Source organism: Rhinolophus sinicus, linkage group LG04 (assembly GCF_036562045.2).
Source record: "Rhinolophus sinicus isolate RSC01 linkage group LG04, ASM3656204v1, whole genome shotgun sequence".
NCBI lineage: Eukaryota > Metazoa > Chordata > Mammalia > Chiroptera > Rhinolophidae > Rhinolophus > Rhinolophus sinicus.
In genome coordinates, this window is record NC_133754.1 from 27,837,494 (window position 1) to 27,856,774 (window position 19,281).

Sequence of the window (19,281 nt, forward strand, 5' to 3'; positions counted from 1 at the left end):
TAAAAAAGTATCTCCTGATATTGGTTAATACCTAAAGTGAAGAAATAGTCAACATTTTCTTTAGGTTTACTATTTCATTCTCAAAAGTAGTTGTCTGTTAAAAGCAAACTTAATACCTTACTACCATTTTCAGTAAAAATACATTTTCACTAATGAAAAGCTTATGCATACCACACAAGGTTTTCTTAACATAGTTCTCATTGAAAAGTACAGTGTGCTATCATTATTATTATTAAGCTCAATTTCTTTTTCTCATCATCATATTTCCTGATTCAAATCACTAACTTGTCATAACACAGTCATAACTGTGTTATGACAAGTTATGAGGTAATTCTTAGGATTATACAGAGAGAACTGATAAAATCTATGTCTCTTCTTACTTAATGCACCTTCATAAATAAACATCCTAATTCCGATAACCTCCTAAGAGGTTTCAGTAAAGCTGGCCACTTCCCCAAGTGTGTTATCATCAAGCATATGCCAAAGGCATGGTGTTAGAGTATACATGTGATCTGAACTATGGCCACTATGACTATGTGACACTATACATACATAATGCTACAGGTAGTAAATCATTGAATCATATCCCTAAAACACAAGCATATTAGGTGTTTTCTAAGTGATGCATGAAAATAAAGTGGTGCAAAATATATGTATACAGTATTTCCCACTTATCTTCATTGTAGAAATAGCCAATTCATCTTGTGGAATACAAATATGAAAGATATTAGTTTTAATGCAGCATTGTTGCAAGCAACACATTACATATATAATTTATCAAGTGTCTGGTCACAGCACATTTAAAACTTCCTTTTTAAGTTATATTTATTGATTTATAATGAATTTTTCAGATTAAGTATATAGAAATTACACTGAATAACGAAGAAATCTTTACCTAGCAGCACAGTCATAAGCCAACACATCAGTCTCTGCAAGTAGATCTCCATCAGTTTCATGATCTCCTCCATCAGGACCCAACTCAAACAGCTGGGGAAAGGAGAGAAACAGATTGTGCCCAACTGTTCAGTCATTCAAGTCTACTGAATACTGTGTTCATGATTTAGTGTGTATCCATATAAGAAAAAAAAAATGAATAAGAGCACCTGCTTTTTTAACGTTAAGTAAAATATACAAACATATTTAAATCAAGAAACATATACAATGTCTTATGGTCTATATTAATGTCAGTTTTCCTTCCTTATATATTCATCTGTTTATATCAAGTGCTCCAAATAGCTTTGTACCAAACGTAAACATCGGAAGAAGGTGAGAGAACTCAACTAAAGCGTTTATCTAAATGAGATAGAATCTTGCTTCAACACTTACTAGTTGTGAGATCCTAGGGTCCCCCGTTTCCATAAAAAGGAGATGGATACTAACAGTGCCTATTTCATAGTAATTGTGAGAATTAAATGAAATATTACTCGTGAAACACTTGAAAAATACCCAGCAAAAACAAAACCTACAAAAATATTAGCTATGGAGACAAAGAGGAATAACAGAAGGATACTTTAAAAAAAAAGTAACAAAAAATAGTTCAAAATAGCATGGGAGTGAACACACAATGTGATGTATATAGATGATGTATTACAGAATTGTACACTTGAAATCTATGTAACTTTACTAACAATTGTCACCCAAATAAACTTTAATTAAAAAAAAATAGTGTGGCATGGGAAAAGGAGAGATGAAGAGTGTGGGGAAAAAAAGGAGACTGTCTGGGTAAAGAAAAAAAGAGAAGATAACATAAAAAAAGGTTATAAAACTAAGTGAAAATAAAGGAAAAATTAGGAGGATGAGGTCTTTTTAAAAAAATGGATTAATACATATAAAAAGAAACCCTTATTTCTCTGGAGAATTATAGCGGGCAAACTATTAAAAAAAGGCAGATAGAATACTAAGAAGGAAGAGAAGGAGGCATCAAATTTTATTGGACTATTATTGTGCTATATGTCTCAATTTTTGAGACATACATGCTAATGATTTGAAATCCATCACCAGCTCAGAACTTATTCTCCAGTCACTGAATTCCCTGAGCAGCTCAATCTCACTAGCTTTAAAGTGACTCATCTTTCCCTCCTCCTGCCTGCCCTGTTTTGACTAATATTAGGCACTATCACTCACCTAGTCATTCAGATAAAAGATCTGGAAAAACCGTTATTTCCATCTCTCTCTGCCATCACTATATCCTATTGCTGGAACCAAAGCTTATCAATTCATCCATATTCACTATTACTAGCTGGAATAGTTCAATAACAACTAATGTCTTCCTGTCTCCATCCTCCCCTTGCTCTAACCCATATTCCACAAAGTTGAAAGTCTTTTGCTTTTAATGTTTTAAAATGAGTATGTGATGAGAATACTTTCTTAAGCTAAAGTTATTCAGTAGTTTCTCATTTCCCTTTTTGCAGCATGATATAAAGGTCCTTAATGATTTGCCCCTAAGCTGGCTCCCCTGGTTATGTTCAACAAATAATTTTGAACACATATTGTATGGCAAGCAGAGTTCTAAGAATTGAGCATGCAAGGGTGAATGATGCAGACAAAAAAACAAAAAAACAACAACAAAGGGCTATTAGGAGTAAGTTTGTGATAAGGGAGAGGACTTATAGTTTAAATAGGCTCACCAGTGAGTTAAGACCTGAAAATGAGGAGGAAGTGAACCTTCGGAACCAAGCAGGTACTGAAATGAATTGTAATCAAGACAATAGCAAGTGCAAAGGTCCTGAGGTTTGACTACGCCTGGCATGTCTGAGGAGCAAGAACAGGACAAAGTGGCTGAGTTCAAGTGAAGCAACTTGTACAACACAAGGGCAGAGTGGTGATGGCAGTTCTGATGGTGTTCTTTACAAAAGCTCTTGCAAAGCCTTTGGCTTTTATTCTAATATATGAAGTCAATGCAGGAATCTGAACAGAGGCATGGCATACTCTGGTGTATATTTCAGGAGAATTACTCTGCTGTACTGAGAATAGATTGATGGGAGCAAGTATAGAAGCAGGATACAAACTGGGAATCTACTATAATAATCCAGGTGAGAATGGCTGTGGTTTGGACCAACTTGACACTAGCGGCTATTTTTAGAAGTGGTTAGATCCTGGATTTGTTTTCAAAGTGCAGCCAACAATATTTGCTGCTAAAGTGGATGTGGGGTATGAAAGAAAGAGAAAAGTCAAGGATGACTCCAAGATTTGGGGCCTGAGCAATTGGAAGAATGAAGTTAACTCTATTCCAAGTCAGTGAACTGGGCTGTGGAAGAACAGGAGAACAGCAGTTTTAGAGAGATCATCAGAAACCTAGTTTTGAATGTGCTGTATCTGAAAGGTTTATTAGCTATCCAAGTGGAGATGCAGAGTAGATAATTGTATACGTGACTTTGAAGGTCTCTAAGTTTGAGAGTGACCAGAGAAAAAAGCTCGATTGGATGAAATCCTGTTGAATGGTTAAGAAGGATGAGGGCTGAGACTTGGCCATTGGCTAGCAATAAAGAAGTCATTGATATCCTTGACAACAGCCGTTTCAGTGGAATGTTGGGGCAAAAACCTGAGTAGAGTAGGTTCAAGAAGGAACAGAAAGAGAGAGAATAGAGACAGAAAGTACAGAAAGTTAGGACAATGCACAGAGACCAGCTAGGTGACTAGTCTAAGACAAGTAGCTTTGCCTAGGGTAGTGATGAAAGAGTCCCTTTAGGTAGAAGAAAATGACAAAGGAGGACCTGTCAAGAAAGACACCTAGGTCTCTGGCTTATGTAACAAGCATATGTGGGCGATACTATTCAAAGGAGGAATCACTGGAAGACAGCCAGGTCCTGGGGTAAGAGCATGAACTCAGTTGTGATATAAAGACTGACAACTGGTATGCCTTTAAAACATTTACACGGAAATGGGTCAAAGAAAAAGTCTGAGCTGGAGATATAAATTTAGGCATAATGGAACACTGAAACTTTGGACTTAAAGAGAATGCCTAGGAGAAAATACAGAGCGAAGACAGAGGCCTAGAGCTCAGCCTAGAAGAATTCCAACACTGAGTGGCCAGGGCGGAAGAAAACAAACCTACAAAGGAAAGAGAGAAACAACCATAAATATGAAAACAAAACAAAACAAAACAAAAAATAAAGAAGAGGCTTACTACTAGAAATAAAACGCATATCTGAACGAGTTGAAGAAAGAAAAACAAAGACACCTGTTGAATAACTAAATACAATGATAAAATCCCTTCAAGGGAATGAGAAGAGTAAAGCAGGATTTGAGACTTAAAAAAGAAAAATAGGGCCAATATGAGAACAACATCTAAGGAAGGCCTTTATAATTCTCAATCACAACTACTGGAGATAAGGCCCATTATGATGTTCAATATTATAAAACAAAACCTCTCAGGGGCAGGAAAAAAAATTACTCTCCTGACGAGCTTAGATATTGCCAACCAGAACTGCACAAATCACTGAGTCTGCTTCTCTATCTTGACTTTGAATCAACACATCCTAAAACACCCATTTCAGAGCAAGTGCTCTGAAGTGAGCCAAAACTAAAATTACTATTTTTCGTAACTACAACATATATACATTACAGGTGTCCTTTATTATTCCATCCCTACTCTCTATATAACTCCAGGGACTTTAATTTTTTACTTTCTTCATTTCCATATTCTCTGAACTTTTATAGCACGTGTAATCTAATTATAACCAGAAATAAGCAAATATTTTTTACGTCTGTCAGTCTGGTTGAGCCTCTACGAGTAGTGTCCTCAGAAACCATAACTGTCAGGGAGATTCAACATACTAATGTAATTTTTAGATATTATTGAAAGAACTAAGAAAATACTTCCTGAACAGAGAGCATTTAGTTGAGGATATTTTATGAAGCCTGCTATTAAAATTAAGGCACCAACTATAGTTTTCCATTTTACTTTAAGAGCAAAATCAGATAATTTGAGGAGGAGAACATTCAAGCTATTAGTAAATTTTCAATGGATAAACATAACCTTCACTGAGAATAATTGTTGGCCCTTGCTGAGATGACTCGGTACAGTAAACTTACGACTTTTGATTATTTTCAACTTATCTACCAAATGGAATCCATTCCCTACATTCTATCTCTCACTCCTGGGATGATCATGTCTGTTTGCACAGTATTTGGTATTTAAAATGCTAAAATCTTTACAAGCTACATTAAAATGTCCCTCCGTCAAAACAGTGTGCCTCCTACATTTTTAGGCTATAAGCAACTAGATACATAAAAAGATACTGCTGTTCCTAGGCCACTAGGAGTTCAGCACAAAGGACTGAGATCAACTGAAAGCCTTTCTCAGTCAAAAATTATTGAAAAATCATTTTCTATTCATTTGCGCCCTTCTTATTTAACTTTTGATTTTTCAATGAGTTAGTGACAGTATTATTGCATTTATTAGATTTTAGCAATGTTTCCTCGTCCTTTTTGAAAGCAAATAAGATAATAAACTAAGTCAAAACCAACATTTTCAAACAAAATGGGCAAGAGTGTCACAGAGCTGCTTACCTTAATTTTAGCAGTATATTCTCCTCTACCTCCAAACAGACCAAGACCACCAAGTAAAATATCAGTGTCAGCACTAAAACGTATAGCTTCTACTGAATGAGCAGAGTAACCCCAGCCCCCTCCATGACCTTAAAAAAAAAAAGGTAATTTATGTTTTAAAATATTCATATTCATTTCAGTTAGAAGACAGTTTTTCCTAAATATAAGCATACATACTTTCAAACCTGTTCACCACACTATAATCTTCTTTGGAATAAACCTTCATTACTGCTTGAGTCTCTTCCTCTGTACTGGCAACACCCATTTTTAAATCCTGCATAGTTGCCAAGGTATCAAGACAACCTAAACACAAACAAACAAGAACTCAATTCCTTGACATTAAAATTTCCCCTAATATTGATGATACAGGATGCCGTAGGGATAAATTAAACAGAGTGTCCTCAACACAAATGTATTCTGAGCTTAAAACGTTTCATGGACAAATACAACCAATAAACACTTTCCTCTGTCTGGGTATTTATCATATTTAAACATATACTATATGACAATATTTTTCACAAAACTGTGTCTCTGAAGAGTTGGAATCACTTAATCTTTGAGTCCCTATAAGGTTCTTCCTTTTATGAAACTCTCTGAATAGTTTAGTTTGATTCTTAAAGTACTATTTGAGGAAGACACAATAGCCTAAGACAACCTTAACCAATGCTAGTTCTGGATGTTTACAACGGTTACCAGATAAAATTTGTGAAAAAAAGAAGCACTAATTATAGTTATGATCTAGTAATTATGCTTAGGAATACGATTTCATAATCAGAAATTCTACATAAACATAATTGAATCTTTTAAGGATAATTTTTAAAAGCAATAAAATAAGTAGTTATGTGAATTAGTATAAAGTTTCCAGCAACATAAACTGAAAAAATGCCATATATCAAATTAATTAAACAGAAGTGAAGTTGACATGCTGTGGAAAACTTTGTCATGTAAAAAGAGAGAGAATTAATATGTATAAAATTCATAAAATATTTTACAGAATTTATTTTAAAATGACATACATAAATTAAATGTATAATTATACATTTGAATATTCAATTTACATCTCTAAACTTTATATAGTCAAGTTAAGCAAAAATGTGAGGTTTTTTTAAAGATCTACCTATTAGGAAAATTATATTCAGGGCATATATGAATCTTTCAGTGTTGGTTTAAGTCTGATGTATTATTTTCTGTAGGATAAATCTCTTAGAGAGTTTAACTTATTTTGCACCTAGCATATTATTGTTTAACAAACATGACAGAATAATACATGGATCTAAATAGTCTTAAGAGAATACTTAGCACACATTAATGAAAATTAGCTAGAATTATGTAATCATCAAATAACAACACTACCTAGAATGTGCAAAGCTGCATGAGATCGGGTGGTAAGAGCCCTTGATCCTGTTGGTAATGCAAGTTCAGGACTTAGAATGCTGCATCTGGACTGCATGTCTGTCGCAGAAGGAAGTCTGGCATCAGCAACTACTGCATTGTAACACCACAGTTCTCTAGTATTTGGTCGAAACCTTTCAAGGAAGAGAGTAATTATAGCACCTGAACATATAGTTTCATTAAAAATAGAATTTCTAAAGCATAATTGATGATCCAAAGAGAATACAGCCAGCTTAAACAGGACAAAATGTAGCGTATTATTTTCCATGTCTGAACTAAACATATAAATAATTTATGTCAGTTATAAGTACAATAATTTAAACAAAACAGTAATATAGATCATAATACATTTAACAATCTCATGTATACAAAGAGATATGAAGACTGTGTATAACGAAAACTCCATTTATAAAGTTTAAAGACAAAGGACAGGTCCAAAGAAAATATGTGAAACATACACATGAATCAAAACAACAATATCCGCAATGTGTAAGAGCTCTTACAAGCCAGTAAAAGAAAATCAATCCAATACTAAAAGTGGGCAAAAGACACGGAATGCTGATCTTAGCAAGGAAGCACAAATAGAATGTATACAGACGTTCAGCCTGACAAATAAACAGTAAAGCTTCAATAAAACTATAAGGAACCCACAATGCCCTCAATGCCCTCCTGCCCTAATCTCATTCCTTTTATCTCTTTCATAACAAAATTCTCGAAAAGCTGTCTCCACTTCTTTACCTTTTTTATTCTTTGAATTTGTTTTGGAAAAGCTACATTTAAGAATATTAAGTACACACAAAAGAATAGTTAACAAAATATTTTCAAAACAAGGTATGGAAAATAAAGACACAATATGCACTAGTAAAAAGAACGTTACCATTATCTTTTAAGTATCCTCTGTCTCTCCCCCTACTCAATTCTTTTCCTTTTTTTTTTTTTTTTTTTTCAAAAGTCACAATTATCTTGAATTTTAAAAGCGATTACTCTCTGGCTTTCTTTATGATTTTTCACGTTTGTACCAAAATAGTATACTAGTTAAGTTTCATGTTTTTAATTGTATGTGAACAGGATACACACTTTATGTATTCTTCCATGCCTTGCTTTCTTCCAACAACAGAATATTTTAAAAATGCATTTATACTGTGGCACATGGCTGGCAGTTCATTCATTCTCATTTGCAAAGTATTAGCTCAAGTGAATTTATCACAACTATTTGTCCATCTTTTATTGATAGCAAAAAATATGAAAACCACTCAATTTTCCATTATAAAAAATGCTGCTGTAGATGATTTTATACAAAGCTCCTAACTCATAAGTATATGGGAAGGAAGAGAAAGTCCTCATTTTCACAGCCACTATGTCTATAGAAAACATTGGCCCAACTGAAAATTGATTCATGTAAGATGTAGCTGGCATCTCAGATTAGGTTAGAAAGGATGACCTTCTCAATCAATGGAGTTTGATGATCCAAATTCACTAAATACAAAAGCATTTAAATCTAGCAATCCCATTTCTGGGTTTATACCCAAAACAACTGAAAGCAGAATCTCAGAATATTTGCACACCCACGTTCATAGCAGTATTGCTCACAATAGATAAGAGGTGGAAGCAACCCAAGCATACATGAAGGATGAATGGATGAACAAAATGTAGTAGAAACATACAATGAAATATTATTCAGCCTTCAAAAGGAAGCAATTCCTGTCACAGGCTACAATGGGGATGAACCTTGAGGATATTACACTGAATGAAATAAGCTAGTCACAAAAAGACAAATACTGTAGTATTCCACTTATATCAGTGGAATAGAGCACCGTGCTCTAACCAACTGAGCTAACCGGCCACCCCTGAATAAATTGTTTTAAAGTAGCTGCTCTAATTAGCATTAATATTATAGTATTATTGCTTTTGAGAAGTTCGATTAATCTGTTGTTCTTTTGTAGGTGATCACTGTTATCTCTCTGGTTACTTTTAAGATTTTTCTCTTGGTCTTTAGTGTTCTATAATTTTACTACAATCTTATCTTCATTATAGATAATGAAAACATGTAATTTCTAATATCTGTGGCTTCAAATCTCTTTTTGGGTATGGAAAATTCTTAGGCATTATCTCTTCAAATATTGCTTCTTCTCTTTTTTATCTAATCTCCAATATTTCCTTCTTAGATGTCTACTAGATCTTCTCATTATATTCTTTAAATATCTTAACTTTCATATTGTTTATATTGTGATCTTTCTGTGCATTCTGAGTACTTTCTTTTCCACCTGCTCAAATCACCCAATCTACCTATGCATTTGTTTAAAAAATTATCCTTTATTTATGAGAGTTGTACTTGGTTGTTTTTAAAATATGTCTCATCATTTTGAGTCTCATTTTGAGTCTTGTTTGCTTAATTTGGAGATTACTTCTTTTATTTTTTAAACATTTCATACATAGTTAATTTACACTCTGTTTCTGACAGTTACAAGATCTGAAATTCATCTTGTTGCCTGTTCTTTGTTGAATTTCACTGACAGTGATATTCCTTATGTGTTTAGCAATCTTAGACTTTGAGCTTTTCTTTCATTTAATCTTAACTGATTAAAAATCTGTGGGTCTAAATGACAGGAATTTTCTCTAAAGTTTATTTACACTTGCCTTCTGCTGGAGATAAAGGGGTATTACCTATCTGATCCCATTTTAGCATCATTCTGAGGGCAGAAGCTTAATCTGAGAGTCCCAAGATCAGTTTCCATCTCCTTACCTTGCAGCTGGCACAGTGCTTGCTTTCCAAATTGCAGTGCTAATATCAGCATTTGCCCTCAGCAAAATCCTGTGCTGATAGTGCTGACTACTAAGTGCTCAAGGGTCACCTCAGGGAGCTTGAGACTTTTACTTTTACACTGCTTTTCTTTGAGGTGGGGGTGGGAGACAGGGGCAGAATTATATCAGTGATATCTTGGTTGAGTACCAAGCAGTGTATAAAATACAAACTTAAACACAACATAAACAACATAGTGTCCTTCAAAGTGTTTAGTTCACCTTGCCAGAAGTGGTAATCCCCATTCACTCTTCAAACCGCACAAATCTAGTTTGTAAATGTAACAGTTTAATGACATTGTTCTTCTCAAAGGTGCAAATGACTTCTAAGTGTCCAAATACAAGGGGATTTTTTTTGTCACCTACGTAGTCAAGCCCTCAACAGTGTTCACCACCACCGAGCATGCCTTCGCTCCTCCACCCACTCCTGTCCTTGCTTCTTGTCAGCACACCCTCCTGGCTTTTCCTCAGACTTCACTGTCTGCTCCTGCTAGTCTCCTAACTACTTCTTCCTCTCCCATCTAACCTCTAAATTTTGGAAGGTCTCTGGGTTTGGTCCAGGACTCTCATCTCAACCTAAATTCTCTTCCTAGGTGATCTCATTTCAACACCATAGCTTTACACACACCTATAAACTAAAAATTGTCAACTGTATATCCCTGTTGTTGCAAATAGCACTGTTTTATCTTCTATTATGGCAGAGTAGTATTCCATTGTGCATATGTACAACATCTTCTTTATCCAACCATCTATGGAAGGACATTTTGGTTGTTTCCATGTCTTGGCCACCATAAATAAAGCTGCAATGAACATCGGAACACATATATCTTTACAGATAAATACTTTCAGATTTTTTTGATAAATACCGAGAGGGATAGCTGGGTCATATGGTAACTCTAATCTTATTTTGAGGAACTTCCACACTGCCTTCCATAGCAGCTGCACCAATCTGCATTCCCACCAACAGTGTATGAGGTCTGACAATTAAGTTCGCGAACTTCTTACAACAACATAGCTAACCTTTTTTTATATCAGAGGGATTATTCATTATGAATTTGTATCAACCGGACAAACAGTTAACCAAGTTTACTATTTGGAAGTGCTGAAAAGGCTGCATGAAAGTTAGCCGACCTGAACTTTTCACCAACAATTCATGGCTCTTGCATCACGACAATGCACCAGCTTACACAGCACTGTCTGTGAGGGAGTTTTTAGCCAGTAAACAAATAACTGTATTGGAACACCCTCTCTACTCACCTGATCTGGCCCCCAGTGACTTCCATCTTTACCCAAAGATAAAGGAAATATTGAAAGGAAGACATTTTGATGACATTCAGGACATCAAGGGTAAAATGACGACAGCTGTGTTGGCCATTCCAGAAAGAGTTCCAAACTGCTTTGAACAGTAGACTAGGCACTGGCGTCAGTGCATAGCTTCCCAAGGGGAGTACTTTGAAGGTGACCGTAGTGATATTCAGCAATGAGGTGTGTAGCACTTTTTCTAGGATGAGTTCGCGAGCTTAATTGACCTCGTATATCAAATTTTATGATTCTGTCTTTTGACTCAGCAATTGCACTACTTGAAAGCTATCTTACAGAAATACGCTCACATGGATACTAAACTGTGTGTATATACGCCTGTGTGCGCTGTAGCATCAAAGGTAATACCAAAACATTAAACAACCTAAAATGTTCATCAATAGGGAAACAGTTAAGTATATCTTGGTACATCCAGACTACAGAATTCTACACAGTTTTTTAAGTACCAGCCTGGAAAGATTTACAAATTATTGTTTAGTAAAAAATCTAACTTTTAAAATAAATATATTCATATATATATGAAAACTAAACCACACACTTTTTAAAAGGTATCAAACAATATAAACCAAACTGGACCCTTGTGACCCACAGATTAATAGGAGTTGGTATGGGAAGAAAAAGATTTGAACAACGACCACACAATATTTTCCTGTATTTTTGCTCTGGTTTTTTAAAAATAACAACACATATTCATGTGTTATTTGTATAAATTTTGAAGTGGGAAATAAAATTGCTGTTCTTAACATTTATCTACGCTTTCTAGATGCGAAGTTTCTAATTATTCAGGAGAAGTCAGCTGTTAAGAATACAAAAGGAAGCAGACTCAGGCTGGAAGGAAAGTCAAAGTAAGCTAATACTGCATGTGCAATGTCTTCTATAGCTGTAAAATACACGCACCCTCCTGAAAAACACAAAGGACACAAAGCAGCCAGGAATCAGGATAATGAAATGAAACTCTGATCCTGATTAAAGAAAAACACCTTCCAGCCGTTTCACTGAAACACAAGAGAAGACTGTCCTTCATCTTTTAATCTGCTTTGGAACAAGAGAGTAAACGATCAGGACCTGGCAAGGCATTTGAGATCATGTGTCCCATTGTTAGCACCGTATGTGAAAAGGCAAGATTCAACTAACTGGATACCACTTCTGAATTCTGTCAAGATCCCAGGGAAATGGTTCCAGTTATACTGTTAGAATCATCGTTCTACTGGTGTCTCTAATTAGAGAATGCATTGCTAATTTAGTGAATGTACCCAGAAACAAATTCCATACTGCAAATTTTTATTTTGTTAGTGCAAATTTACTTCATTTAAAAATAAAACACATAAGAATTACAGAAAATAAAACATCAATTTAAACACAGGTCTAAACCAGAGCTTACTCTTTGGTAACTAAGTCTCTTCTATATTGACTTCCAATCAGTAAATAACTGAGTACAATTCTATCTCTATACCATTCACCTCTCTATCCCCACCATTCAATCCCATCGTGACCACTCTAATTTTGGTTCTTACTACTACCTTATGTCTTCATAAGAACTTCTACAAGACGACTCACCTGTAGTCTCCTGTTGTCTAATGTATACTGTATAATGCTGATAGGGAGGCCTGAAAGCACTACTTAACTCAATTATGGCCTCCAGGACTTCTAACAAAATGCCCAAATAAGATAGTAAGCTGGTCAGCAGCTTGGGAAGCACTACAATTCCTTCACTCTGAATGCAGGCCTCAGGGTTGATAGAAAACAGGCCCCTTAAGACTTGGCTGGCTGACGGAAATGAAAGCAGGCATAGGCAGAAGGAAAACAGAGAAAAGCATTTTCCCTCTTCTCACCTATACCACACTTCAACCTTTCAACTTATCTGACTGCCTGACGACTAGGCAGGCCAAATAAACAATGCAGGAAGGGAAAAAACTAAGTCCTGTGATGAGTCCCTCTGGTAATGGAGGGGTATACCCCCTATTATTATTCAACACTAGAAATGCTGAGAGCAATTAACTCTTTTCTTTACACATTTTATATATAAAGCACCATAATAAATTTTAAACAAATACAATATAATTCTTGAGTCTCTTGTGTACCTGTATCCATCTCTACATTTTTATAATTTCTAAAGTTTTACTAAACCTGCACATTTCTCTACCAACATGGGAATTTTGTTATGTATATTCCTGAAGGGCTCATTTATCTTAATTATTCTGTATTGTCTTTTGTATACTTTCTTCTACATAGCTGGTAATAATTAGATATTTATGGCAACGAGAAATAGAATAACTTCTTTATAACACAGATAGGATTGCTGATAGACTAAAAATAATTAACAATAGAACTCCTGAAAGTGAAACTGCTAAATATAATGGCAGTAGCCAACACTTCTAATAGCACTTACTGTGTGCCTGGGCTCTAAGCTCCCCAATCCTCACAGTGATCTATGAGGTAATACTGTTATTATTTTATAAATGAGCAAAGTGAGGCACACAGAGCTAAAGTAACTTCTCCAAGGGCATGCTGAAAGCTAATAGTGGAGGTGGGATAAACCTAGGTAGTCTGGCTCAGCACACATCCTCTTAACCACTACCCTATACTGTAAGAGGCCCTGTGAATGACTATGGGAGAAGTGTAGTTAACAGTTAAACAGGAGAGTTCTCATTTGTAAAGTGTGTCCATACGTAAATTCTGTAAGTACCACAAGGCCATAATTTGATCAAAATGTATTTACTTATTTTATAATCAGGGAAGCTTACCTCCAAATGACATCATACACAGGATCAAGACACACTCCAAATCCTTGCAGATCCTCTTGTTCAGAGTCGTTGAAAGTTTTACAACTCCCATCCACTTTATTTATCAAAAGACATTTAAATGGAGGAGGTTCTGATATAGAAGCAGGTACCAAGCCTTGAGAAAAAATATTTATATATCTTAATTATACATTACCTTTTTATATTTCCCCAACTTATAAGGTAAATACTACTTATAAGGTCAAGTATTATTATTATCTCCATTTTAAAGATGAAGAAACTGAGACTTAAAGAGGTTAAGTAATTAAAAATCTTTAAGTAGCAGAATTAGGACTAAAACCTCAAGCTGTCTAAATCTACAACACATGCTATTAATTTCTATGCTATACGCTATTAATTTCTATGCTATCCCACTCTATTACATAATTAAGGATATCATGGATACAGGTATGGATTGATACTATGGTATTACTGAAACTTAAAAGTTTGATTTATGTAACCTTCCACAAAAATTAATTTCTATCATTTATTAACAAGAACAAATATAGAAAAATTCCTCCTTTCAATTAAGTTTTACCCTACTACAGTTTAGCTCATATTTCCACCCCTCTCTAGCTTATAAATAAACACTTTGGTTTCTAGATCTCCCAAGTATTCCTTTCTTCCAGCACACAGAATATAAAGAGAGACAATTAGAAGCTTCTTTGAAATTTCCTCAAACAGAAAGAAAGCAAAAAGCTACAAGATTGTATCTCCTAATAGGGAAAGATGAACCATTTACTATCAATTGAGACAAGGATTTTTGGAGGGGACATCTGGTTTGTTTTGGGTATTACCTATTATGTGTTTACTGGCAAAAATTTCTGATGTAGCAAGCACATGAGAATTAATAAGTGCTTCATCAATTCGTAAGAAAGTCTGGTCCCCACTTGCACCTATCCAGGTAGCTTTTCTTCCATATTTTGATCCAATGTTAGGCATGGGAGCTGGTTTTGCATTCCAATATGGCACATCCAGAATTGGTCTACCCAGCTGTCCTTTCTAAAAGATTAAATAAACCATATTAGCAATATTACTGGATAAACAATCTATAATTTTTATAAAGTTACAAAGGCAGTAGACAAAAATAGCTTTGTTAGACATTATTCTTCATCAGTTGTTAGTTTTTTAATAAATTAAATTCATATGAAATTTGTACCAAACATTTTGAAGAAATAAAATTACTTTTATTATTCCCAGGAATTCCTCCCCTAATAAACCACAAAGTACATTATTAAAAAAATAATAACAAAGTTGAAATATATTTCCATGTAAGAAATCTCCCTGAAATACTGTGAATGCCTTCATCTATCATACATTTAAATGAAAAGTATAACAAATACACAAATGTTAAAAAAATTAGCCTTACAATTGTTCATTTGAAAAGTCACTTTGACATTTCAAGTTGACAGTACCATAGAAAGTTACTACTGAATTCACACAGTCTGATAATATTTGGGTAAAGGCCAAAATAATAAATGCAGCAATTGTGAACACAATTAGAAAATTATATATTTTTCACATGATCATGTGTTAGTAAGTTATTTCATTTATGTTGCAAGATAAACAGCAGCGTCAATAGTAAGGTGTGATGTCTTAAGCAGATAACTGTTAACTCTCTTAAAAAGCATGGATGTCTATAGATACCTACTTAGATAAGACTTTAATTGAAAAAGTAATAGCAAGTTTCTATTAAGCTAGTATCAGTAAAAGAATGATGATGGATTAGTAAATATTCATCCACCCCTGGGCACAGGAGCTTTCCCTCTCCCGAAGTATTCCCCTCCAAAAACCTTCTGGAAGGCAGAAAATCCTGCATCATGGCAACAGGGTTACTACAAGTAATGGGAATGAGAACCATAGGAAAAAACCCAAAGAACAAGAGAGCCTGGAGCACAGCCAATAGCATGGTTAAGTTCTCACCCAACTACCAGGTTTCTAGTGAGTTCTATCTATTACTTCATCAACACCAGAGCAAGAAAACAGCCACAAACTAACCAGAAAAGCAACCAAGCGTCAATCCCTGGGATGAGCCAGGGTAAGGAAAAGTGGAAAGCACATGATTAGAGAAGAAGCCAAAAAAATTCAACATTTATTCTCAGCTTCTTTCAATGTCTATCCTTATTTTCTGACAAAGAAAAACAGTCAGCAAAGTACATCGTATTCGGGGATATAGTAGATATATTATGCTCTTGGTTAGAAAAGACATTAATTATCTTTTGTATTGACTACTGAAATAAATATGTATTCCTTTACTATCAACCAACTAATGTGAAGAGCAGCAGTCCAAAAATATGATAGATGCCTGGACAGTCTCATAAGGATTCAAAATATGGTTAGAAATAAACCACATTTAAATTCATTAAATTTTACCACTAGGACTTTTGGGGCAAGAGAATAATAATGACTGTCTGATTTCAAGTAGTACCACTCACAGTACCCCCCTAAACCAACACACAGAGCAAATAAAATCACACATGTATCAAGCCCATAGCAGTTTTAAGAAACAGCAGATCTCATGTTATCTTGTAACCAGAGAACAAAACAAATAGCAACAGACTGTTCTCCATCCACCCACCACTGTAAGCCTGAGGTGGTGGAGAGGGCAAAAGGGAAGGCTTAAGAAGGAAATCAGAGGAGTATAGAGGACTTAAGAAAAGGCACTGGCAAAACCATCCCCCAAACAGAAAATTCAACCTTTAATGTCAAAATACTAAATACCAGTAAAGACCTGCAGGTTCATAGCACCAGCTAAAGAAATAAAGGTTCCAAGTGTGCAAGGCTATTTCTCACCCATCCGATCGACACAAATCAAAAGGTATGACAACACATTCTGTTGACAAGACTGTGGAGAAATAGGCATCCACCTACATTGCTGGTGAGAATGCAAAGCACAGGGGAATTGATAATCACAAAGTTACATAGGTATTAAATGTTGACCCAGCAATCTTACCTCTAGAAATTTACCTCACAGATACCTCTAACAATATTCACTGCTATCACTGCAAAATATTGGGAAGTACTTAGATGTCCAAGCATAAGAAATTAACTGAATAAACTGCAGCACATACACACAACGGAGTACTATGTAGAGGTAAAAAGAGAATAAGAGCAATCTCAAGACTTCCAGTCAAGATAGTGGAGTAGGTAAACTCTGAGCTGGCCTCCTACCATGGCCACATCAAACTGCAACCAAATTATAGAACCACCACCACTAAGATCCACATGAAGACTAGCTGATTAGAATTCCTGTACCTAAGGACATAAAGAAGAAACCAAATTGAGACTGGAAGGAGGGGCAGAGATGCTGAACAGGTTGGTCCCACACCCACGGTGTGGCAATTAAGAAAACAGGAGGAACATCTCGGCTGCACTGATTGCCCCTTGAGGAGCAAAGGGCCCCAGTCCCACACAGGCTTCCCAGCGTAGGGAACTAATGCAGAGAAGAGGAGTCTCCATAACATCTGGCTGTCAAAATCAGCAGGGATTGTATCTGAAAAAGGCAATGGGCTATACAGGAGGCCAAGATGCTGCTCTTAAAGGGCTGATGCATGAACTCACTTATTCACTAACTCATTCACTCTAAGCACCAGCGCAGGAGCAGCAGCTGACAAAGTGCCAGGGACATACCAGTTAGAACTAAACTGACTCCAGGAAGAGGGCTGGAGGGTAAGGGATCAGGGCAACTCTCTCCAGGGAGAAAAGTGCTGGCAGGTACCACTGTGCCTTTGTTGAGCTCTCCTCTCATCCAGCGGGCAGGAGGCAGGAAAGTACTGCATCTGTGCTCTTCACTTACCTGGCTAACACTGTTTAGCCTGCCCTGGTGACTCGCTGACAACCTGCCCCACCCCACTCACTGGGCCGGGGCTCTTCCACCCCTCCTCCACACAAGTGCCCTGCCTCAACATGAGCTGCACAATTTTCCCCAAATCTACAAACCTTGCATGACTGGTGGCTGTCCCAGGCTTGTACTGCATACTTTCTCAAAGGTCCACAAATCCCACAAAAGTAGTGGCCAACCTTGGTGTGCGCTGTAGCTCCCGCCCACTGGACCCAAGTCCCGCACAAATAGTGATTGGTCTCAATTTCCATTGTAACTCCCATCAGGTGGCCCCAAGCCTGGCACAAGCAACAGCCAGTCTTGGCCTGTAATGTAGCTCCAACTAAGCAGCCATAAATTCAGCATAAATGGCAACTGGCCTCAGCTTGCATTGCAGTGCCCACCAAAGGGTCCCCAGCCTGGCACGAATGGTAGCTGGCCTCTCCCAATCACCTCCAATCCCAGCACAAGTGGCAAACAACCACAGATCACTTAGTAGTTCCTCCCAAGCAGACCCAAGCCTGGCAAAAGCAGCAGCACACCTTGGCCTGTATCAGGTCCACTTTCAACAGGCTTCAGACTCAACACACCTAGTGGCTGACAGCACACCACACCAGAGCTGACCCAAGGGGCACCTTTAGCGGGTACCAGAGCCCTGCTAAAGGACTCGCACTCCATGGGATCAGACCCTGCACAACACCTCCTCTGCTGTAGTTGTAGCCTGCCCTCAGTCAGTCAGCATGACGTTCACCTCCACCAGGCACTGGGGGGCTGACAGCAATAAAAGCCCAATTACAACAGGAGGACACACATAACCCACACAGGGGACTCCCCAAGAGTACCCAACATAGGTGAACAGGGAGACTGTGCTACTGGCCTCCATTGCACACCTTCTACATTAAGGCCACCCTGTCAAGACTGGGAAACATAAAAGATCTACCTAATACATAGAAAAAAACACAGGGAGGCAGCCAAAATGAGGAGACAAAGAAACATGTACCAAATGAAAGAACAGAACAAAACTCCAGAAAAGGAACTAAACAAAAAGAAGACAAGCAATGTGCCAGATACAGAGTTCAAAACACTGGTAATGAGAATGTCAATGAAATTGGGAGACGAATAAATGAACTCAGTGAGAACTTCAACAAAGACTTAGAATAAATACAACTCCACCACGCACTGATGTGCTAGCAGCAATAAAAGCCCAATTACAATAGAAGGGAACACATAACCCACATAATGTATGCAAGCTATTCTTAAAAGATTCAGGAAAAAAATGTTTGATGTACACACACACACACACACACACACACGGTGTGTGAATGAGATGAGAGCATATAGGTATAAATGATAAAGCAAGTAGATGAAAATGTTAACAATAGGTAAATCTAGTTCAAGAGTATATGAGCATTCTATGTACTATGCTTATTTTCGGCAACCTTTCTATAAGCTTAAAACAATTCCTAAATAAAATAAAATATATTTTTAAAGATCACATTCACATTTTTAACAGTAAGTTACAAAATATATTCCAGGGGTTTAGGTTATAGAGTTCTGAATAGTTACCCATGTAAGAGATGGTATAAGCTTATTAGCAGTTTTATGAAGTTTTTCCTTGAT

The 19,281-nt window shown here is 36.4% G+C and overlaps 1 protein-coding gene across 15 annotated transcripts in view; it reads right to left on the reverse strand.

The window, feature by feature from the left end:
- The window catches only part of MYCBP2 (MYC binding protein 2), a 240,014-nt gene that overhangs the window by 134,143 nt on the left and 86,590 nt on the right, over positions 1–19,281 (reverse strand). For all 15 annotated transcript variants that reach the window (XM_074329406.1, XM_074329401.1, XM_074329409.1 and 12 more), the window contains 6 exons: positions 14,639–14,843; positions 13,806–13,959; positions 6,904–7,076; positions 5,728–5,853; positions 5,512–5,639; positions 896–987 (listed from right to left, as the gene is read on the reverse strand). In XM_074329406.1, coding sequence (XP_074185507.1) covers positions 896–987; positions 5,512–5,639; positions 5,728–5,853; positions 6,904–7,076; positions 13,806–13,959; positions 14,639–14,843 — 878 coding nt within the window. The remainder of the gene's footprint in view (positions 1–895; positions 988–5,511; positions 5,640–5,727; positions 5,854–6,903; positions 7,077–13,805; positions 13,960–14,638; positions 14,844–19,281) is intronic.